The 25,721-nt window shown below is 36.4% G+C and overlaps 1 protein-coding gene across 1 annotated transcript in view; it reads left to right on the top strand.

The window, feature by feature from the left end:
* The window catches only part of LOC150104729 (lysosome membrane protein 2-like), a 431,261-nt gene that overhangs the window by 192,116 nt on the left and 213,424 nt on the right, over positions 1 to 25,721 (top strand). Inside the window, exon 5 of the mRNA XM_090395911.1 lies at positions 8,363 to 8,451. Coding sequence (XP_090252037.1) covers positions 8,363 to 8,451 — 89 coding nt within the window. The remainder of the gene's footprint in view (positions 1 to 8,362; positions 8,452 to 25,721) is intronic.

Below are 25,721 nucleotides of genomic sequence, written 5' to 3'. Positions count from 1 at the left end.
TTGGGCTCTACATAGTGCTGCTGATGATGATAATAACTGGATATTTCTCTTTAAATCATATCCTATATATCACAAATGTACAAATCAAATAGCAGTGTCCTGAGTACAGAGCCCTATGGTACATCACTAGTACCACACGGTTCTGTTCCTTGTCTTGAATTCATTTCCACCATATACCATTCAATGTCTGTCTGTCAACCACTCTGCCCTCCATATCGCCAACTTCATATCTATGCACCCATTAGCACTAATTTATGCAAGAGTTCCGTGTGGTGTCTTGTCGATTGCCTTCACAAAGTTGAGCAATATTATATATCTTGAATTTTCCAGTCTAAGCAACAAATCTGAAATGCAAGTGTTCATTTTCAATGACTATAGTTATAAATATATATACATAATTTGTGTTTGTGTGTCTTTCTCCTGAACCTAATGGTTGGTGGGGTACCAGTACTACTTAGAACAAGGTGGGAAACTATGGGAAACCACCTTGTTCTAAGTGCTACTTAGAACAAGGTGGTTTCCCATTAGGTTCACTTCCTCACTCAACAGTTTTTATGTCTGTAGATGTGTTCACAGGGCTGATTTGAGGGATGAAAAATCCCTGTTTTGAGGAATGAAAAATCTGAATTTTTCATTCCTTAGTAAAATAACCCTTCACCCCGAATTTGAGACTGGCTGGCTAACTCACCTTAGATTGAAAAGCCTCAATAAAGATTCCTTGCTTTACTGATAATTTATATATGTTTAATTAACCCAGCGCTGGTGAGGTGGGAAAATGTAATGTGGTAAGGTGGGGTCCCACAGACCCACCCAAATAATGTAGTGTATCATAGAAATCCATATCTTTTTAATCAATATTAGATTACGTATTGTTTAAGTGTCTTGTAATTTTACAGAATAAAAACGCAGATCCACAAAATTAAATTTTTATTACCCAAAAATACTTCTCTAATTAAACATCTTTATTTTTACTTTCAATCATCTATAAGTTGACGTAACCTGTGTTCTTCCTGCTCGTAACTCATCTGGTAAAAAAAAAAAGATATTCTCAAATTAATATATTTTTTGAGATATTATTTTGAAAATAATATCAATATATTATTCTAAATATTTACGAAAACGTATTTGCTTGTAATTGCTATCTAAAAATATAGAAGACACAGCAGTAACGATAATATTTTAGTAGAATATGCATGAAAACAACTTATGTTTCAGAAGTAAATATAGTCACACTTTTAGTAAGGTGGGTTCTGGTGGACCCAAGCACACTTTACACCTCAACACACTAAACTTGCTTGCAGACAACAGCCTGTCGTCTATGGCGTCAAGTAGCGGGTTATGAGAGGGGAAGGTATACTGAGGCATGACTCACCGCCACGAGTTGTTAAAAAGTTATAGTCAATTTAAAATCTTTGGGGTCTGTGACGCCCACCTTACTAATGCTGGGTTAATATGTCATATTATATCTTTTTGCAAATTATATTCATAATAATGCTTAACAGTATAAACAATGCCAAGAGGGGAAAAATGCATTTATCAAACTCACTAATATTTCACTGGTTTTCATCATCAGAGCACAACTATAACTTTGACAGGTCCACAGCACTAAACTAAGTGACTGTGGAAGCAATTTAAATTGTGACACAATTCATGGGGTGGATAACTACAAAGTTAATTTAGAGAATTCCTGCTATTAGGTCTTAAAATGATAGTCTCCCTAATGCAACTGTACTTGTTGAGGTTGAGAGAGTGCTTCCTAGCTGATACTGATTCTAAGAATAGCCTATTAGACCTGTAACAACTCTATGTAATATAGATGTCCTTCTCTATCTGATCCTAGGTGAAGGAGTATTGAGAGCACAGTCTGCCAATCCTGACTTGATATTCAGATAATCCAGATGTAATTTTTGTGTTCTTCAAGGATGTTAACTGATCTACCAGTCTGTCCAGATTATTCTAAACTGCAGACACAAGGAACTTTATACATTCCTGGATGTCCAAGAGGTTGTAGTTGATCTTTAGGAGAACATATAAGAGGAGAGAATAGAAGCAGTAGGAGAGAGGGAATGAGAGAGAGAGAGAGAGAGGTTTGAAAATGATAGAAGAGGAGAGTAAAGATGCACTAGGAGAGAGGGGTTTGGGAATGATAGAATAGGAGAGTATAGAAACAGTAGAAGAGAGGGAACGAGAGAGAGGTATGGGAATGATAGAAGAGGAAAGAATAGGATAAGTGGAAGAGAGGGAATGAGAGAGAGAGGTATGGGAAGGATAGAAGAGGAGAGAATGGGAACAGTAGAAGAGAGGGAATGAGAGAGAGTTATGGGAATGATGGAAGAGGGGAGAATAGGATAAGTGGAAGAGAGGGAGAGTTATGGGAATGATAAAAGTAGAGAGAATAGAAACAGTAGGAGAGAGGAGAATGGTAAGAGGTGTAATGTATGGTGACTCAATGATCCGTGATGTGCAAGATAGGATGCGTGAGGAGTGTTTGCCTGGAGAAACAATAGAAAGTGTGACTATGCCAATTAAGAGGGCTGAAAGGGTGGATAAGATGATTGTGATGGTAGAAACAAATGACTTGAGAGGTAATGTAAATTGGGCAGCGAGAGATATGAGATTCTTGCTTGAGATAGTACGAAAGTAGCAGGGTATAGCATTTTTCGGCAGGATAGAAAGGGAAAGCGCGGTGGTGGTGGTGGAGTACTGCTTATGTCCTCTAAGAGTGGAGGCTTTGAAAAGCAGTGACACTAATGGTTTTGAAAGCATATGGTGTGAGGTAGAGATAGGCAAGATGGGATATTTAATGGGGTGTTGCTACAGACCAAGGAGCACAGAGGGTGGGGACCAGATGTTTAGACAGTTGAGCTTGGCAAGTGCAAGAAGAATGATTGTTATGGAAAATTTTAACAACAGCAGTATAAATTGGGGAGAGGAAGATGCATGTAGCAATAAGGGAATGGAATTTCTAGAATTCTTGAGGGACAAATATCTTAGGCAACATGTAATAGAGGGAACAAGAGGTTCAAAAGTTTTCAATTTGGTCATAGCATCAGAAGAGCTGATAATAAGTGAGACGACAATTCTCCCACCAGTTGAGTGACCTTGTGGTTTTGACTTGGAAGATGAATAGACATGCAGGAGTATCAAAGAGATGGGAATATATGTGGAATTATAAGGCAGGTGATTACAATAGTCTTAGACATCAACTTGGGGAAGTTTCATGGAGGGAGGAATTGGAAGGCTGGGATATCATTAGTGCTTGGGAAATTGTGAAGGAATATTTAGCAGCAATAGTAAGCTGTATTCCACAAGTGAAGAAGAGGACACAATTTGGTGTAAAGTGGATGACAAGCAATATTAAACAGGAGCTGCATATGAAAAAGAGACAATGGAAGAGATATAAGGAGACAGGTGAAGAGCAGATGCATGAAGAATATAAGACATAGGCCAGGAGAGTGACTAGTATCGTAAGGAAGGCAAAACTGGAATATGAGAAGAGATTCACCTTAAGATCCAATGAAAATCCTAGGGAATTTTTTAGCTATGTGGTCAGTAGCAAGAGAAATAACTGAGGACAAATGACATTGTGCGATAAAAATGGGAATAGAGTGACTGATGGAGAGGACATAGTGGAATTGTTTAATGAACACTTTAATTGGTGTATTGCATCCTGGAGGAGTAAATTTTAATACTAGAGGGATATGGCAGGTTTGAAGTTTAGAGGTGCAGGAGGAGAATGTGTTCCAAATACTGAGTACTCTGGATGTCAGTAAAGCTGTGGGACTGGATGGTATTTCACCACGAGTTTTGAGAGAATGTGCTAAGGAACTGAGAGCTCCTTTCACCTGGCTTTCAGTGAAAGTCTTTCTATAGGAAAAGTGCCCAGGGAATGGAAGGAAGGTAAGATAGTGACATTGCATAAGGCAGTCGCAGACTGGAAGTGTCTAATTATGGGCCAGTTTGTGTGTCATCAGTAGATTCAACATGGATTTGTGAGGGGGGTGCTCTTGTTTTAGTAATATGCTACCCTTTTATAATCAAGTTACAAGAGCAGTAGATGAGAGAAAGGCATATACTGCCCTTTTCTTGGATTTAGCAAAGGCATTTGACAGGGTGCCATGATAAGCTGATATTTAAGTTGCAGCACATGGGTTTGGATGTCATGTTGGTCAACTGGATTCAGGATTGACTGTCCGATAGGTATCACAGAGTTGTTTATGGTTTGGTTGTTTCAAGAAGGAGAGGGTTACAAGTGGAGTCCCACAGGGCTCAGTACTGGGACCTATATTGTTTAACCTTTATATCAATGACATTGTCAGTGGATTGCAGGGGGATGTTTAATTGTTTATGTGAAGCTGGGAAGGGTTATTAGTAATAGTGCATGTGTGGTAATCATGCAAGAGGATTTGAATAAGCTAGACAGACAGGCAAATGAATGGGGTGTCGGTTTAATGCAGCAAAATGTAAGGTCCTGAGGTTTGGGACACATCGATGGGACGCTGCTTACTCTATTGGAGGAGATATACTGGAGGAAGTAGGGGAGACAAGAGATCTGGGGTTGATGATTGATAGAAACCTGAAATTCAAGGGACATATTGCAAAGGTGGTATAAGATCCTGATCAGACCACACTTGGACTATTGTTCTCAGATTTGGTCCCCAAGATTTGAAGGGGATAAATTAACTGTGGAAAGGGTGAAAAGGCGGATAACAAAGATGATTTCAGGGCTGTACAATGATAGTTATGAGGATCGGCTGAGGGAATGTGGACTGCAGAGTTTGGTGGAATAGAAGAAGGAGAGGTGATATGATTGAGACTTTTAAACTGTTGAGAGGTGGTTATAGGGTTGACACTGGGGGAGGTCTTTCACTTGGTTGAACAGCAGGAATGAGTGGGGGGGGGGGTGGGGGGGGGGGGGGGTGGGGGGGGGGGGGGGTGGGGGGGGGGGGGGGTGGGGGGGGGGGGGGGTGGGGGGGGGGGGGGGTGGGGGGGGGGGGGGGTGGGGGGGGGGGGGGGTGGGGGGGGGGGGGGGTGGGGGGGGGGGGGGGTGGGGGGGGGGGGGGGTGGGGGGGGGGGGGGGTGGGGGGGGGGGGGGGTGGGGGGGGGGGGGGGTGGGGGGGGGGGGGGGTGGGGGGGGGGGGGGGTGGGGGGGGGGGGGGGTGGGGGGGGGGGGGGGTGGGGGGGGGGGGGGGTGGGGGGGGGGGGGGGTGGGGGGGGGGGGGGGTGGGGGGGGGGGGGGGTGGGGGGGGGGGGGGGTGGGGGGGGGGGGGGGTGGGGGGGGGGGGGGGTGGGGGGGGGGGGGGGTGGGGGGGGGGGGGGGTGGGGGGGGGGGGGGGTGGGGGGGGGGGGGGGTGGGGGGGGGGGGGGGTGGGGGGGGGGGGGGGTGGGGGGGACGTCTTATGAACATCATAAGCAGGTTAGAATAGTCACAACTGTTGTACGGAAAGCAAAATCTGAGTATGAAAAGAAACTGGATCTGCATGCTAAAGACACTGTACACACTGTACCTTACACATTCTATCCCACTAACTATATCATCTTCTGTCATCAATGTTTCACTAATGCCAATAACCTGTGGCCAGGAAGAGCCAACCAAGGCTAAAAATTCTTCCTTCTTGTTCCTAATACTCCGGGCATTAGTATACATGAAATGCAGAGGTCCATTTGTCCCACCCCTATCTTGATGCATTATACTAACTATCCCATTCTGATTTTTTGTCCTTCATACTGGCTTGTTCACATTATAAACATTCTTACACTCAACTGCCTCACTGATGGCTGCATATCCACTTCCTCCTCTCCTTATTAGTTCTAGTTTCCCTGATTTTGCATATCCACTCTCATTTCACTCAGCAACACTTTTTCCAGTCTTCGTACACCAAATCCATTGAAATGTAAGCCATCCATCTTGTACAAATCCTTTTGCCCATTTGCCCATGTGGAGTTTGTGGATCTACACATCCACAAACTCCACACCACACTGTCTGCATAACCTGCGCATAAAGTCATTTGCGATTATGGCCCTCCTTCTAAACTCTTCTCTGTCATCTAAACTCTTCTCTGTCATCTAAACTCTTCTCTGTCATATCGTGGCACCAGACTCACTATTCTAACTCTGTCACTCTTTTCTTTTGCTACCTCTAATAATTCCTTCACGTCCTCTCTCATATCAAATTTATCTCCTTTCAAATCATTCGTTCCCGCTACGACTATCATTTCTTTCGCTCTCAGCTGCTGTGCACTAACACTCTCACTTACATCCTTAATTTTTGCACCCAGTAAGTACGATTTAGTCAAATTCTCATCTATCACACCTCTTACTAATGAGTCACCATACAACACTCTGTCCTTCATTTCTGAAACACTCCCAATCATATGCTTATTATTTCTTTCATACACTTTGTTTATTTCCGTTTGCCGGGGCACTCGGGAAAGAGTTTTGCAGCTCCACCTGCCGCTTCGTCCTATGTATTACTCCGTGTAACTGTGCGATCTCACTCATTACAGCTAATTTCTCATTTTTTTCATCATTCAAACCATTTTCTCTCTCTGTATAATTACTTCCACTCTCTCTTTCATCACCGCTCTCATTGCTATCTTGTACAACATCACAATTTACTGTCAAACCACTATTTTCTCTCACATTCTGGCATTCTTCTACAACTATCTCATGACCTGACCTACACTTCAATTCTTCTCTTTCCTTACACTTTCGGCACTGTCTCTCACCACTATCATTATCTATCCAAATTCCAGCCTCTTTCGGGAATACATGCATACCACACATGTCACACTGGATGAATTCCCTTACATTAAAGTTCTTGAACAAAGATTGTGAATTCTTGGTTGCCATTGATTTTTGTCGCATTGCCGCCATGTGCTATCAATTGTATCTTTAAACTACTAGTTTAATTAAGGCGGAACACCAAAAATCACATGGAGACACACCAAGCTACCAAAAACAAACAATACCATGTCAAGATTAAATCAATATTGTCAATTTATTCTCAAAATAATACTTATCCTTGCAGGAGCTCTCTGCAAGGATAAGTATGAAACACTACATACCGCGTAGCTCTGTAGCGGACATTCCGGACATTACATAAATAATTTACATTATTTATGTAAATACCTTTCAGTATGAGTTGGGGAATGAGGGGAATCCATATTAAGCTATTTTCTTATTTTTCCTTTTCATAGGAAATTTCATATACAGTTATACCCCGACTTATGCTACCCCGACTTACGTGAATCCGGAGTTACGCGGATTCATATATGTATGTATTCCCATCTCGCTTCATGCCTCACCACTAGTCGTATCTTTCCAGCGCCGGCCGCATTCACCGGCATTGCACATGCTGTGAACAAGCACTGACGTGTTTCACGCGGTCTCCATTCATACACAATTTTTATAGTTTACAAACCTTGTGATTGTTTAATATTATGTTCTTGATAAAAATTTTATCACATAAAAAATAATAATGTTGTCCAAAGGAAGCAAGTCCGATTCTTCTACAGCTATCAAGAAAAGAAAAACATTGACTTTGGAAACAAAACTCAACATAATTAAGGATTTTGAAGGCAGAATGAAAATTTGTGAGCTAGCAAAGAAGTTTGATCTACAGGAATCCACAGTAAGACAATCATAAAAGAAAGGTTTACAGATTTTGGAGGACATAGATTCTAACGAGGAACGAATTGTAGCCACAAGGTAAGGAATAAAAAAATCATTAGCTTGCTATGAAGAAATTTTGTGTGACAAGAAAAAGACATTATGCCGTCAGATGAATCTATTAGATTTTATGAAACTATTGACATCGAAATAACTTTCTTTTTTTTTATGTATGAAAAACTACAATTATGATTATATTTCTTAAAAAATATAGGTGTTTTTGTAAACCTTTGGTCCCAATTAACTACTATTTTGTATGTTTGTATGCAAAATTGTACCCGAGTTACACGAATTCGACTTACGTGCTTTTTGTTGGTCCCACCTACCGCATAACTTCGGGGTATGACTGTATTTCATAGCTATCATTTTATGACATAATAGCAGGACTTCTCCAAATTAACTTTGTAGTCATCTGACCCATAGATGGCACCATCTAAAGACATTTGCTATTTAAATTGTTTTTACAATTATTTAGTTTAGTGCTGTGTACCTGTCACAGTTATCATTGTGCTCTGATTATGCTGGGTAGAAAACCAGCAAAAGTAGCGAGTTTAATAAGAGCATTTTTTCCATCTTGGTGTTGTTTATATCATTAAGCATTATTATGTATAATGCATGATACTGAAGCCTTTCTTTATGTATGCAGATTATATGTATTTACTTTTACTTTTGTTCAAATTCATATTTCAGAAAAATAATTCACAAGAGCAGTTTTCAACATTCAGTGGAGCTGATGGAATTGAAAATCTTGGATCTATTCGTGAATGGAATAATATGAGGTAAGATTTTCAGAATAATTCTCTCTCCTCATTTTCCAGTTTCTTAGAGTAACATTATTTTCCCCCCTTGTCTATAAGCACAAAGCTTCAATTTATATTATCATTATAATAATCTTAGCACACTCATGTTAGGCTGTATCTTATGCATAGTGATGTGCAGCATGCGCAATCATACTGATATACATCTGACATACTCCTTAGTTTCCTCCCCCTTTTCTAAGTCACATAAATTTCACTAGCAAACCCTTTGTGTTGTCATTGAAGCTTTGGAAATCTTAGGTTTTAATTTCATCTACAATAAAAGGAATATTAATGAGAGATTTCCTGATAAAGGTGATTTAGCTGGTTTCATGCAGTTTTTGTTTCTCTTCCTTAGCAGGTTTTGTTTTTCTTTCCTGAAAAAAGAGAAACCAACCTTTCATAATCAACAAGGGAGATTATGGAGATAGAAATAAATGTTATCATCAATAAAATTAGGTTTATTAAGAAGTCAAGTTGCTTGGCTATAACAGCCTATTATATCTGATATGTAAAGGATGGTAGGATGAAATCTTGCAAGCTTTAGATTAAAAAGTAAATTATATTAGAATTCATTGAAATAGTTGAGATTGGATGAAAGTACTGTCTGTGTGAAACATGCAGGAGATCAGAAGAAAGAGACTAAGGAAAAAAAAATCAGGAGAGTGGTTCTGAAGAGACAGAAATGCTTGGCAGCAAAACAGTAGTAGTGTGATAAATGAAGAGAGAATGGGAATGCAAGAGGAACAGGGAAATGGGGGGGGGGAACTCGGGCAGACAGAGAGACAGATAGGAAGAGTGGATGTTGAAAGTTGCAATGAATATGAAGGTGGAGTATATTGTGATGTCGGTGGGGAAGTTGAGACTGAGCAGATATGTGGTAAATCGTGATAAAGGTGACTGGGCAGGTTTTGTGGGGGAAGTCACAACCAACACATGGCTTGAAAAGGACTGGCTATAGACCTAAAAATGAACTGCTCTGTTTGTTTATAAATGCCAGAAGTATCAGAAATAAGGGGGATGAAATGGTTTCAGTGATTGAGTTCATTCACCCCAAAATCATTGGAATAAGTGAAACATGGTTGAATGAAGATGATGTCGTAATGGGAAGAGAAATGGAATGATACAGTATATTTTTCATGAGGATAGAAAGGGTAAGAAAGGAAAGGGAGTGCTGCTGATGACAGCAGGGGAATTATGTCCACATAGGGTAGACATCAAAGGGGGAAATAGTGGCAATGGTTATGAGGCAGTGTGGTGTAATGTGTAGGTTGAGAGAAAGACATAGTTAATTGGACGTTTGGATGTTGTTATAGGCCTGGGAATGTGGAGGGTGGTGATGAAGAAATGTATAAACAACTTGGATTAGTGAACAAAGGAAGGGTAATTATTATTATGAGTGATTTTAATTATGGCAGTATAGATTTGTATGAAGAGATGTCATTTGGGAATAAGGAAAATGAATTTCTTGAGTTCTTGAGAGATAATTATATTAGGCAGCATGTAGAGGAGGGCACAGTGATCGAGAGTTCTAGATCTGATTATTTCATCAGTGGATGTAATTGTCAGAGTGATTTCACACTTTCCTCCATTTGGTGAAAGTGATCATGAAATGAATACCTGTGTTGTGGTTAGTCATATGTGGACTCTTGTGAGGAAAGGATTTATGTGAAATTATAAGGCTGGTGATTATGACAAGCTTAGGAGACAGCTTGGAGCTATAACATGGAATAAGGAGTTGAGTAGTAAGGAAATAAATGCTACATGGGAACTGACAAAGAAATACATAACAGCATTAATGCACGAATGTACAAGGTAAGTATATTCACACATTAACTAACCAGAAAGTAAGTTCCGATGGACTGTCAGAGAAACAAAAATATACTTACAAAAAAACATTATTGGAAATTAAAGTAGACATCTTTCACTATTTTTCTACATAATTTTCTCCATTGAATCAGTTTAAAGCATGGTTGAATGAGTATTGTGTGCAATAGTGTGTACCTGCCATGATGAGTTTCTAACCTCATGGAGGTCAAATGTTAATAATAATAATAATTATTATTATACTATTATTAATTACTGTTACTATTGATTAATTCATAACTCATGCCCAAGTCATATTTTGATGTGCAGTTGCTTCATATTTTTTTATGATGATTTTTTTTTGTTTCCCAATAAAAAATTCAAATTTATTTTATTCTGATTTTTTATCAAATTATGGATCTATCTCTTCTCACTCATGTTACAACCTTTATTGTAATCTGTTTATCCATATTTGTATGCTGTGAATCTAACAAAATTGTAACACTTTCAATACACTTGTTGATATTCACAAAGGTTTTGTTACATTTCTTCTACTCTGTCAATATTTTGATGCCTATAATGATTATAACTGATGTTTCAATGTGGAAATATCTGGTGTAAATACTTGTGCTCCCACCATAATCTCAAAACCAAATATTTCCTTCCAAAATCATACCCAATATTTTTTGGATTCAGTATTATGCTCAAATATTTGGTTTATCCACCAAGTTTATGTGAATGCGTTGATTCATATAAATATCTGCTTTTAGAGAAGCACGTTGCTTGCTGAGCTAAAATATAACTGAAAACTGAAAAAGGATGGGACTTGTATAAGAAGTACCAATTGGCAAGTGGGGTTACCAAAACAAAGAAGACAAAAACAGTGGTGAGACTTGTAAATAACAAATACAAAATGTTATTATGACAATAAAGATCAGGGAAAGGAGTAGCTATAGTATTCAACACACCAAACATGATGATAATCTTCTTGAATGGAAAGCAATATTGAATGGGATGATGTTGGTAAACATCAAAATGGGATACTGAACAATGAGACATATTTGTTTATAGTCCTACAAAAGGTTCTGAGTAGAAAGTGGAGGAATTTTTTAAGAAGTTAGAGAAGATAGCCAACGTAATCAAAAAGGAAAAGTTAATCTGGAGATCTAGAAAGCTAAGTAGAAAATGAATACCAAACATATGGAATTATTTTGGGAGAATTCACAAGGTATCTGCTGGAAGACTTGTTTAAGACATGAACTAGACATTACTAACCATGCATTAACATAAAAATGTGCATGTTTTCACATAGCAAGAAGACACAAGATATAAGAAAAGTCTCATTGAATATGTTATTGTTGATGCCAATATCTTCAACCTGGTTCAAGATACAACAGTATATAGAGGATTTCAATTAGGAAATGATCACCATTCAGCTTGAGCAGAATAAAATTGAATATCATAGTGAAGAGAAACGTTTTTAAGAAAGTTTTAAAATGAATATCAAAGTCAATCAGCTTTCATAGGTGAACTGTAGACAAAAGTACATACAGAACAAGAGGCCATCACTTGAAACTGTATAAGGAGGGTGTAAGCAGAGGAGCAAGGAGCAGGTTCTTTGCATGGAGAGTGGTTGGTGAGTTGCATTGCATGATTGTGTTGTGAATGTAGACACATTGAATCAGTTTAAAGCATGGTTGGATGAGCATTGTGTGCAATAGTGTGTACCTCCCATGATGAGTCTCTGACTCCATGGAGGTCAGATGTTAATAATAAATAAAAGAGTAATTATAATAATACAGAAGTACCTTACTAATAAAAACCTTGCTCATTCGGATTAGCAAAAAATTCGGATTAGCGAATTTATTCCCAAGAGACAACAATAACTAGCGTTTAAGACAAAATTAATCAGATTCTAATGGTACATCAATTTAATTCTGTAAATAAATGAAGTAACTGATAGAAAAAAAGCTACTGTGCTGTAATGTAAAACTTAAAAAATAATATAGTACACAAGTTTATTTTAGTAAAAAATTTAGTGTGTATGTACCTGTATAGTTAGGATTCTGATTTAATAAAATTATATACTTCAGTACATAACTTAATTTGTGTAAAAAATATCACTTTCTTGTACATAACACAAAAAAAGTTTCATGAAATAATACAAAAAAATTTTTTTTAAATTTCTTTTTAAAAAAAAATTAACGGATTTTCTTTGCTTCTTGGAAGCTAAACTTTTTTCGAATGCTTCTGTTAATATTTAATGAATTATCCTATAATATGTGCCATTGTTATTTATAATGTGTATTATAAATAATATTTCATTTACTAACAATTATTTTTATTTTTGACTCCGAGTGTCCCTATATGTTATTATATTTGCACAAAGAGTTCACTCCAATTGGTGCAATGACTTTAACTCACTCTTTGAGAATCCAACTAATCATTGACTCAATACCAAGTACAAAATAAACACATTTAATAAAACTTAAAACAACATATATACACTTCTAGTAAAAATACATAACTACAATTACAGATTATATGGATCCAAGGCCTTATTAAAAAATATAAACTTACTCTTAAGACAAAACACTTTTTCTTTCACAAATCACAAAAAAATGTTCATAGTCTCTTTCTCTTCCTGTTAAGGCTCTTTCCAGAAGTTACAAGGTTCTGTACTTCATTTTTTTAGGATCCCTTTAAAATTCCTTTTTACTGCCTCACACAAAACAAAATCAAGTTCCTTCCAACTTGAATATTCCTCGGCCAGTTTATAAAAACTTAGTTTCAAGATTTCCCTTTTCTTTACTTATTCCTTCTTGAAACATATTATTTCCACTATTCCTTTTTCGGAATACAATATGAAATTTCCTTTTGACTGCCGCACACAAAAAAATCAAGTTCCTCCCAACTTGAATATTCCTCGGCCAGTTTATAAAAACTTAGTTTCAAGATTTCCTTTTTCTTCTGTACTTATTCCTTCTTGAAACATATTATTTCCACTATTCCTTTTTCGGAATACAATATGAAATTTCCTTTTAACTGCCGCACACAAAAAATCAAGTTCCTCCCAACTTGAATATTCCTCGGCCAGTGTTCTAAAAACTTTCCGAACGCTCTCTTGTTTACCACTGTAACTTGGATACGCAACGCTTTCCTTGTCAGCTGTCAATCAAACATCAAGTTCACTCCGGGAGCATGCACACTTCAACAACGTCAGAAACTACGCATTGTAAAAATATGGCTGACTCGCTGTATCCACCAACACTGAAGAAAGTCTTTCATAAACACAAAATTCAACATTAAAAAATACAACAAACTTTCTTATAAATAATACAAATAATCAATTAAGTAAGTACTTCAATATTTTTACTTTTTTTTACATATTACTTCTAACATAATATTTTCATAACGAGCACATCGCAAGTGCAGACACTGCGTGTATGAAAACAAAAACTAACAAGCAATATTAATATGTAAAAATATTCAGAATTTATAATATGATTATTTTTACATCAGTTTCATTTTTCTGTGAAAAAAAATTTTTTTTTTTTAAAAAAAATTTTTTTATATTTAACCTACGTCTAAACAAAATTTTAATATTTATTTCTAGATCGTTATATTTTAAGTTCTAATCTAATTATCTAATCATTATGTATATCTTCTAAATCACTAGTTTCAGAATCATCTGACACTAGAGATAATTCTGAACTTTCTTCTTCCAAATTAGTATACTTAAAAATTTCATTTTTATACCTTTCAAACACTTCATTTAAACTACTTGAATGATGTCCTAAATCTATAGAATCATCACTATCAGAATCAGTTTCTACAGGTTTTTGTGATTCTAAAAGTTTCTGGGATTCCTTATCCTTACTAACTAAATTTGAGGTATCTTTAACTTCCCTTTTCTTATTTAATCCTATATTTATCAACCTATGAAATTCCGCTATACTTTCATCAATATTAGAATCAATTTGATTATCATTATTCCTACATTGTACATCATCTGAAATGTGTGTCTTGGGAATTCTAAAATTTCTTGTATTTTGGTTCACTTTACCAAAGTTTAATTTTTTCTTTCGCTGCATATTTGAATTATGAATATTAGATCTATTCCCTTTTCTATCATTTAACTTTGAATAAGATTCACAATTAGTATTAGGAAAACTACATTCATCCTTCAATATTTTATTCATATTATCACCTAAAGTAACTAAATTTTTATTTCCCAAAAAGTACCTTTTTAATCTATCAGAATGTACATTTAAAATTTTACTAGGATTATTGACATCTTGAATTCTAAAATTCACAGGAGAAAAATTGTCTAAAATTCTAAATGGACCTAAGGCTTTCTTTCCTAATTTCCCAACTCTTTTAATACTAGATTTATCATCTAACAATACTAAATCACCTGGTACAAAAGATTTATATTTTCTAAAGCGATTTATATATTGTCTAGTTTTCTGAGCACTTAATTTACTTATCTCACCTACTAGTCTATGAGTAGTGGAAAACTTATCTATTACTAATTCTAAATATTCATTAATATCACTGTATCCTGTATTTGGAATAACTGAAACAAGTTCATTAGGAAAAACTGGGTCAAAACCATATAATGCAAAAGATGGTTTTTCCTTGATAGCAGAATGAAAAGCAGACCTACATGCAAATAATGCTTGAGAGATATGTGTATCCCAATCATTCATTTTGGTGTTTGCCAACTTTGAAAGTATTTGCTTTATGTTTCTATTTAGTCTTTCACACATACCATTACATTGCGGATGATAAGGTGTTGTAAAAATCTTCTTAACATTAAGCAACTTACATAACTGTAATAATAGTTCAGATGTGAAATTTGCTCCTTGATCTGAGAGTAAGGTCTGAGGAGTTCCATATCTACAAACTATCATATTCAAAAACTTTCTTGCAATAGTTTTTGCAGATTGGTCTTTCATTGATACTGCTTCAGGAAATCTAGTTAGCATATCTATGACTACTAGAATATACCTATTTCCTTTTTTAGTAATTGGTAGAGGACCTACTACATCAATAGCAACAGCTTGAAATGGTCTAGTTGGAATTGGAAATGGTTGTAAAGGAGCTTTTCCTCTAAAAGGGGATCTTATTTGGCACTTATGGCATGACTTGACATACGTGAGTATATCACTCTTCATACCTTTCCAGATGTAACGATCCTTTATTCTTTCCAAAGTTCTAGAAAACCCTTGGTGTCCTGCTAAGTCAGAATCATGGAAAGTATACATAATCCAAGGAATCATTTCAGTTGGTGCCAATATTTTCACCTTCAATTTTCCATCTTCCATTTGTCTAGATAAGAGTAACCCATCTTTATCTAAATACAAGTTATCCAGATTCAAAAATGTATCTAGTTGAGTTTCCTCTTTCAATACTGCTTCATAAATAGTTTTTAATATGAGATCATCCTTCTGAGCTTGGATAATCTTATCTTTTTCCCAAATTTGTATACTAGGATCCTTATTCTTTAGAGTTTCAATATTAAATACTTGATCACTATCACTAGTATCTAGAAAAACTTCAGGAGACTGCTCTAATTTTCCACTGTCACCTGATTTCCTATCCAAACAGCATTCTATTCCACACAATGATACTGTATTTTCAACAAAATTACACACAAACCCATGACGTTTCAGAAAATCAATTCCAAATATTATTTGTACATTTGGATTTGAAGATTCTGGAAGAACAATTAATGAATGAGAAACTTTCAATGGAAAACAAGGAATTGAAATAAAGACATTGATTTGCTTATAAGCTGAAATTTCAGATTCAAATATTCCTTTTAACTTAATTGGATTGCTTAAAACTGAAATATCATTTGGAATTAGAGATTTAATTTTGTTAAATAAGCTATAAGAAATGAGTGAAATGTGTGCACCTGTGTCAAGTAAGATTTCACAAGGTACATCTTCAATAAATCCTTGTAATACTGTTAAAGGATTACTTTCATTAGCATAAGGAGCTAATGCTATATCAAACTTTCTTTTATGGTTAGAGCTGTCTTTGGCTTTACCCATGTTTAGTGAATAGTTTGACATTTCTGTCCTTGCCAGTATAATATTGGAATAATAACTAATTCCAGATTTACTTTTATTCTCTGATTTCTTATTTTGAAAACAAGATCTATCTCTAACATAACAATCTTTAGCAAAATGACCTTGTTTATTGCATCTAAAACATTTTGGAATGTATCTTCTATGAGATGCTTTATTCCTGTTAATGTCATCAGATTTACTAACAATTATTTTTATTTTTGACTCCGAGTGTCCCTATATGTTATTATATTTGCACAAAGAGTTCACTCCAATTGGTGCAATGACTTTAACTCACTCTTTGAGAATCCAACTAATCATTGACTCAATACCAAGTACAAAATAAACACATTTAATAAAACTTAAAACAACATATATACACTTCTAGTAAAAATACATAACTACAATTACAGATTATATGGATCCAAGGCCTTATTAAAAAATATAAACTTACTCTTAAGACAAAACACTTTTTCTTTCACAAATCACAAAAAAATGTTCATAGTCTCTTTCTCTTCCTGTTAAGGCTCTTTCCAGAAGTTACAAGGTTCTGTACTTCATTTTTTTAGGATCCCTTTAAAATTCCTTTTTACTGCCTCACACAAAACAAAATCAAGTTCCTTCCAACTTGAATATTCCTCGGCCAGTTTATAAAAACTTAGTTTCAAGATTTCCCTTTTCTTTACTTATTCCTTCTTGAAACATATTATTTCCACTATTCCTTTTTCGGAATACAATATGAAATTTCCTTTTGACTGCCGCACACAAAAAAATCAAGTTCCTCCCAACTTGAATATTCCTCGGCCAGTTTATAAAAACTTAGTTTCAAGATTTCCTTTTTCTTCTGTACTTATTCCTTCTTGAAACATATTATTTCCACTATTCCTTTTTCGGAATACAATATGAAATTTCCTTTTAACTGCCGCACACAAAAAATCAAGTTCCTCCCAACTTGAATATTCCTCGGCCAGTGTTCTAAAAACTTTCCGAACGCTCTCTTGTTTACCACTGTAACTTGGATACGCAACGCTTTCCTTGTCAGCTGTCAATCAAACATCAAGTTCACTCCGGGAGCATGCGCACTTCAACAACGTCAGAAACTACGCATTGTAAAAATATGGCTGACTCGCTGTATCCACCAACACTGAAGAAAGTCTTTCATAAACACAAAATTCAACATTAAAAAATACAACAAACTTTCTTATAAATAATACAAATAATCAATTAAGTAAGTACTTCAATATTTTTACTTTTTTTTACATATTACTTCTAACATAATATTTTCATAACGAGCACATCGCAAGTGCAGACACTGCGTGTATGAAAACAAAAACTAACAAGCAATATTAATATGTAAAAATATTCAGAATTTATAATATGATTATTTTTACACTTCTTCTCGGAGCTGGTTTAGCAATAAAATTTTGTGGAATGGCGTATCATTCTGCTTAGCACATTCTCTGCGCATATTAAAACTGTCAACTGCCTCTTTTTGTTTTACTTATTTTTTTTCGAGTTCTTTATCATCATCATCATCTTCTAATTCATACTGCAGCATCATATTTATAATTTCAGCATCTGATTTGATTCCAAATTCACTTTCGGTTCTACCTGTAATCCATTCCGTAACATATGTTTGTGAAATTTCAACATCTGGATTTATATTTTTAACCAAATTATGCACATTTTGAATTTCCTCTTTTTGTGTATCACCGTAGTTATGCTGTACTGTAATAATAATAAAATAAATAATAATAGTTAAAATAATAATTATTAAATAAAAATAATAGTACACAAAATAATAAGAAATAAATAAAACTTTTTTTTCCCTTTCAAACCGCAGTTCGGATTACTGTAGGGTTCGGATTAGCAAGATACCACTGTAATAATAATAATAATAATTATTATTATTATTATCCCCACACCCTATTGAGTCAAAGACTCATCTAGGAGGTCCTTTTGTCACACACACACACACACACACACACACACACACACACACACACACACACACACACACACACACACACACACACACACACACAGCTCATCATACTGCACCTTAAACACACACTCAAATTCCTGCTTATTCAACAGAAAAAATAATATAATTACATACCTAGATATTATATCAATATGCTTGTGTAAACTACAATACAAATATATTGTGTTTAATAAACCAATTTATTTGTTCATAATTTTAAAGCCATACACTTAATACTAAACAGTTTATTGAAAGTTTATTTTTCACTTGGTCAGAATATAATAAATTTAGTTTTAATCCTTTATCCAAGTGTGTGCAAACAAAGTTTACACCTGAAAATATCTTCACGACTGGGGTAAAGTGGTACAACACCGGGTGACTCCATGCAAAGGTGGAGCAAGCTACCAACACTCCTATCTCAGTATCTCCCATAATGCAAAACACATCTCCTTATGGATATGTATAATGTTATGCATTAAGGGAAGGGCCACAACCCAGACTAGTTTCGACCTTTATTGAAGTCTCTTCAGTTGGAGCCAGGCTCAAGTGGAGATACCAGGCAGAAGCATTAGCAAGGTCATCTCCTCCTATAGGAGCTGCCAAATGGTGTGCCACCTTTTTATTAAATTACTCTGGATTTAGAGAAAGATGTTGAAAGTTTATTTTTTTTTTCAAGTGAAAAATAAACTTTCAACATCTTTCTCTAAATAAAAAGGTGGCACACCGCTTGGCAGCTCCTATAGGAGGAGATGACCTTGCTAATGCTTCTGCCTGGTATCTCCTCTTGGGCCTGGCTCCCACTGAAGAGACCTCAATCAAGGTCGAAACTAGTCTGGGTTGTGGCCCTTCCCTTAATGCATAACATTATACATATCCACAAGGAGATGTGTTTTGCATTATGGGAGATACTGAGATAGGAGTGTTGGTAGCTTGCTCCACCTTTGAAAGGAGTTGCCTGGTGTTGTACCACTTTACCCCAGTCCTGAAGATACTTTTAGGTGCAAACTTTGTTTGCACACACTTGGATAAAGGATTAAAACTAAATTTATTTTAAACAGTTTATTTTTCTGTAATTAAAAGCAATACTAATTAATAATAAACACAATTTCTGTTATCCAGCCAGCCATTGTTACATAAAAAATTGTTGCATCTAACTTTAGAAAATTTTTCTGCTTGAGTCTTCAAGATTGGACCATCTCTTGATAATTCAGCACTTCTTTGTGTAGTGAACCATTGAATGTTTCATCAACATTTGTAAGCTTGCATTTTCTCAATTTTTTGTTTCAGTTATATAAACAAATGCTGATATGTAAACATCTTTATTCTTCCACAATGTTGATACTGTTCAAGAGGATAAAGAAAACTTTATTTACTTCAACATTTTTCACACCACATTCTGACTCTTGAATAATTTAGACTTTTTGTGAACTTAGTGACACTTTCTTTTAGTAGATATTGTCAAAGAGACGGGAACATATATGTGGAATTATAAGGCAGGTGATTATAATAGTCTAAGACGTCAACTTGGGGAAGTTTCATGAAGGGAGGAATTGGAAGGCCAGGATATCGTTAGTGCATGGGAAATTATGAAAGAATATTTGTTAGCAGCAATGGTAAGTTGTATACCACAAGTGAACAAGGACACAATTTGGTGTAAAGTGGATGACAAACAATATTAAACACGGATTGCCTATGAAAAAGAGGCTATGGAAGGGATATAAGGAGACAGGTTAAGAGAAGATGCATGAAGAATATAAGACACAGGCTAGGAGCGTGACTAGTATGGTATGGTATTGCAAAACTGGAATATGAGAAAAGATTTGCCCTTAGATCCAAGGAAAATCCTAGGGAATTTTTTAGCTATGTGGTCAGTAGCAAGAGAAATAACTGTGGACGAATGACATTGTGCGATAAAAATGGGAATAGAGTGACTGATGCAGAGGACCTAGTGGAATTGTTCAATGAACACTTTATTGGAGTATTTCATCCTGGAGGAGTCGATTTGAATGTTAGAGAGATAGGGCAGGTTCAAAGTTTAGAGGTGCAGGAGGAGAGTGTCTTCCAAATACTGAGTACTCTGGATGTCACTAAAACTGTGGGACTGGATGGTATTTCACCACGCGTTTTGAATGAATGTGCTAGGGAACTGACAGTGCCTTTGACCTGGCTTTTCAATGAAAGTCTGGCTGCGGGAAAGATGCCCATGGAATGGAAGGAAGGTAAGATAGTGCCATTGCATAAAGGCAGTAGCAGACTGGAAGTGTTCAATTATAGGCCAGTTTGTGTGTCATTAGTAGTTAGTAAGATCTTGGAGAAAGTAGTGAAGGACTGTATACAGCATTGGGCAGATGAGGATAATGTTATCTGTGAGAGTCAACGTGGATTTGTGAAGGGTGGGACTCTTGTTTTAGCAATATGCTAATCTTGTATGATAAAGTTACAAAAGCATTAGATGAGGGAAAGGCATATACTGCCATTTTCTTAGACTTAGCGAAGGTATTTAACCGAGTGCCACATATTAAGCTGATATTTGTTACAGCACATGGGTCTGGATGTCAGATTAGTCAACTGGATTCAGGATTGGCTGTCCGATAGGTATCAGAGAGTTGTGTATGGTGGGGCAGTTTCAAGGAAGCAGAAGGTTACAAGTGGGGTCCCACAGGGCTCAGTACTGGGACCTATATTGTTTAATCTTTATATCAATGACATTGTCAGTGGATTGCAAGGGGATATTTAGTTGTTTGCAGATGATGCGAAGCTGGGAAGGATTATTAGTAATAGTGGTGATGCAGCAGCCCTGCAAGAGGATTTGAATAAGCTAGATGGATGGGCAAATGAATGGGGGTGTCATTTAATACAGCAAAATGTAAGGTCTTGAGGTTTGGGAAACATCGATGAGACACTGCATACTCTATGGGAGGAGTAATACTGGAGGAAGTAGGGGGGGGACAAGAAATCTGGGGTTGATGATTGATAGAAACCTGAAATTTAGGGGGCATATTGCAAAGGTGGTGAAGGTAACACAGAAGATTACTGTAATAATGAGAAGGATGCTGACCTGGAGAGATAAAACAGTTATCATTCCGTCGTATAAGACCCTGATCGGACCACACTTGGACTATTGTTCTCAGATTTGTTCCCTAAGATTTGAAGGGGATAAATTAACTGTGGAAAGGGTAAAAAGGTGGATAACAAAGATGATTTCAGGGCTGTACAATGATAGTTATGAGGATCGGCTGAGGGAATGTGGACTGCAGAGTTTGGTGGATAGAAGAAGGAGAGGTGATATGATTGAGACTTTTAAACTGTTGAGAGGTGGTTACAGGGTTGACACTGGGGGAGTTCTTTCGCTTTTGAGTAGCGTTAAGGAGTGATAACAAGAGGCCATCCCTGGAAGTTACGAAAGGAAACTGTGAGCAAGAGGGTGAGGAGTAGTTTCTTTGCATGGAGGGTGGTTGAACCATGGAATGCATTGCTTGATGGAGTGGTGAGAGCAAGAACGGTCAATGAGTTTAAGGAGTGGTATGATAGACTTTGTGTTTCTTAGGAAGGACCTCCCACGATGAGTCTTTTGACTCCATGGAGGCCTGAATAATAATATTTTTCTGATATTTGTTTTTAATTGATTTTACGCTCATGGAAATGTTGATTCTGTGTAAAATGAAGATAAAATGAGTGAGGAAGTGTCAGAGGCTAGCATTAAACAGGTAGGTAGAGGGGAGTTGGTTCCCAAGGACATGAGTAGCTTATAAAATGGCCTATAATCTGATGCAAATGATCATAAAAGCTAAGTCACTCCTTTCATTTTTTTGTCTCTTCCAAGAATTGGATATCCCAAGAAATTGGAAACCCATAAATTTGCTTGCTTTGAACCAGTTTCTTTTAAGTGATGTTTAACCATGCTACTGGCCATGATGTCTATAGACGTCAAGGTTATCTTGGATGCGAAGTGCATATTAAAATTTTAATACCATTGATGTTACATTGAAATATTTGATGGATATGAAGCGTATGAGGATGTGTATTTGATCCATAATGGCCGGTAAGGTGGTTAATTCTGGTGTTTAAAATCTTAATAAATAGTTTATAGTTGGTGTTCATTAATGTTATAGGCCTCCAGCTAGTGAAGTGTGAAGTATTCCTTCCTTTATGTAATAAATATCAAAAAATTATCAAAAATAAAATAAATAAATATTTATTTATTTATTTTTGAGTTGATATTCGTGTAGCTTTCCATGAACTTTTCCAGGATGTCTCTGTTTATTAAAAAAGTTGTTAAATCATAAGTAGGATTGCGAGTATAAATTCCAGCTGCTATGGTATATTTGCACTCCCACTATGTCAATCCTAGAGCCTTCCCTTTTTTTTTTGGAAATTTTGAAGGCAGTTATTTCTTCTAATGTTATAAGTCTGTCAGTTGAAATGGAATGATGATCTGCAAGAGCTTTAGCAGACTAGTCAAGAAGATTGTTGTTTTTCTGAGAATTTAAAAAATATGTTTATAGTGGGTGTATCGAAACTGATTTTCCTGATGATCTTTTCTTCTTGGGTTTTTTTGTCATTTGTCTGCAATGGAAAGCAGTAGAGGCTGGGGAAGAGGGGTCTGCAGCTCTTTGATGTTATTTAACTGTAAAGTTGGTTTCTTCTACTTTCCTTTTCTTTTCTAGTTCTTTTTGTATACCAATTTCTCTTCTGGTTTAACAGTTACTTCCATATCTTTGAGCATTTACAAACTAGCATAGTTCTCAGTATGTGGATGTTTTTCATTTGTTTGTAACTCCTTTCTTGCATACATTGCATGAGGCACTGCTTGATGGTTTTAAAGGACAGCCAATTCCCAATTCCAGATATTGGAGTTCCATTTGGCACATATGTTGTCTATTTGGAATTTAAAGATCTTCAGGAAGTTACTTGGCATCCTCTAAGGACCTGAACCAGATGTCACTTCATCTTTAATGTCTGATTGATTAGATTGAGTTTGTGATCTGTTATGTTGATACCATGTATTAAATTGGTGTATCTTATATATTTAACTTCATTCTTCAAATTTGTGGATATTTTAATCCTGTTCAGGCAAGTTTTGTCTGTTGTACATAGCCAAGTAACTGCTGTGTCATCAAGATTTTTCTTCCTCTATATGTGAGGTTCATTCCCTGCAGCAGATCTTTAATTCTCTAATTCCCATATTCCCTGTCAAAGAGCCTCCTCCAATTTTATCATTCTGGGATTCTCTGCATTTTCAGTTACCTGGAATAATGATGATATTAAGTGTGACATTTAGGTAAGGCTGAGCAGAAGGTTATTCACTTCATGGGATTGTTGGGTGAATAGACTCCCATGAGATGAATGATTTTTCATTTCCATCTCCAGCTGATGGCAATTATGCATTCTTCTGCATGATGTTGTAGATTATAAAAGGTACCCAGAATTGGTGGATGAATTAATAAGCTGACACCTCTTGCTCTGTTTTATCCAGAACCAGTATGAGGTTAACAGAACTCTCTCTTTGAAAAAGCACCAATATCATGATGATAAGAGAAATGCATTTCTTGGATGAAAAGGAAGTTAATATTGTGGGATAGCATCATTTTCCAGACATTATTATTATTATTATTATTATTATTATTATTATTATTATATTATTGTTATTAACATCTGACTTCCATTGAGTCAGAATCATTGTGGGAGGTACACACAATTGCACACAGAGCTCATATCATGATGATATGAGCTTTGTGTGCAAAACCAATATCATGATGATGAAAGAAATGTGTTTCTTGGATGAAAAGGAAGTTAATATTGTGGGATATCATCATCTTTACCAGACATTATTATTATTATTAATATCTGACCTCCATGGAGTAATAGACTTATCATGGGAGGTACACACCTTGCACACAAAACTCATCCAACCATGCCTTAAACTGATTCAGTGTGTCTACATTGAATGCTCACACCCCTCTGTATACAGTTTCTAGGGATAGTCTCTTGTTCTACTACCCCCCACCTCTCCCATTTTATGATAAATCTCTTCCACATCCACCTGATAACAGCCCCCCCCTTACTAGCAATCATATCCCCCCCCTTCCTATCACATGACTTTGCAATTTACATTCTCTCAATCGATACTCCACATTCCAAGAGCGACTGACTACCTTTGCAAATCTTCTCTGGACCCTTTCTAATATCTTTGCCACCATGAAAACCCAGTGACCAAATCTATACACAATAATCCATATGAGATCTGATCAAGGCCCTTATACAATGGCATCATAACCTCTTTATTTCTGTATGTCGGGGGTCCTCTGCATCAAGTCGGGCCTGAAACCTCTAATGTTTAGTATAGCAATGGTGACCATTGTAGATTTGGGTTTTCACTGGTAATCTTTTGTATAGTTTTGTGCAGAGCATTCATTTCTTCATTGTTTAAATTTTTGTTAATGTTTTTGAAGGCTATTTGAAAATGTAACACATTATTATTTAGAAAGTCACTGATCTCTTCCCTCCCTATTCAAAATTGACTGTTTGGATATTTTTATTTACTTTATTTTATTTTTATAGACTGTTACACAAATTGGAGCAGATGGGAATGGATACTAAATTGGTGATATGGATAGGAGAATGGCTCAGGGAGAGATACCAGAAGGTGGTGTATGGAGGAGCCGAGTCCAGGATGAGGCAGGTGACCAGTGGTGTGCCTCAGGGCTCTGTGCTTGGGCCATTGTTGTTTAATTTGTATATAAATGATATAGGAAATGGCTTACAGGGAGATATTCAGTTGTTTGCTGATGATGCAAAGTTGGGTAGTGCAATAAAAAATCAAGCTGATGTTGAAAGTTTGCAGGATGATTTAAATAAGCTGGTAGAATGGGCAAAAAGTAATTGATGTCAGCTCAATGTGGAAAAGTGTAAAGTCATGCATTTTGGGATTAAAAGATTACCAGCTGTGTACTACATTGATGGAACGGCATTCCAAGAGATTGTTGAGGCTAGGGACTTAGGGGTGTTGGTAGATAGGGAGATGAAGTTCAGAGGACACATTGCTAAGGTGTTCAAGATTGCACATAGGATTACTTGGTTGTTGAGGAACACACTAACATCCAGAGATAAAGAGGTTATTATTCCCCTTTATAAAGCGTTGATACTTCCACATTTGGATTACTGTGGTCACATCTGGTCACCTGGATTCCTTGGAGATGAGGAGGCTGTGAAGAGGGTTCAGTGAAGAGTGACTAAGTTGGTGAGTGATGTAAAAAATGCTCTCTACATTGATAGATTGAGAGCTTGTGGATTGCGGAGGTTGGTTGATAGGCAGAAAGAGGGAATATGATAGAAACATTTAAATTACTGAAAGGTTTTTATAGGATTGATGCAGGGGAAATGTT

The sequence above is a fragment of the Typopeltis vanoorti genome, chromosome 7 (genome assembly GCF_054136105.1).
Source record: "Typopeltis vanoorti isolate ZY-2024b chromosome 7, IOZ_Tvanoo_1.0, whole genome shotgun sequence".
Classification (NCBI taxonomy): Eukaryota; Metazoa; Arthropoda; class Arachnida; order Uropygi; family Thelyphonidae; genus Typopeltis; species Typopeltis vanoorti.
Note: the sequence above shows the minus strand (reverse complement) of the source record. Positions and strands in the feature narration are given on the sequence as shown.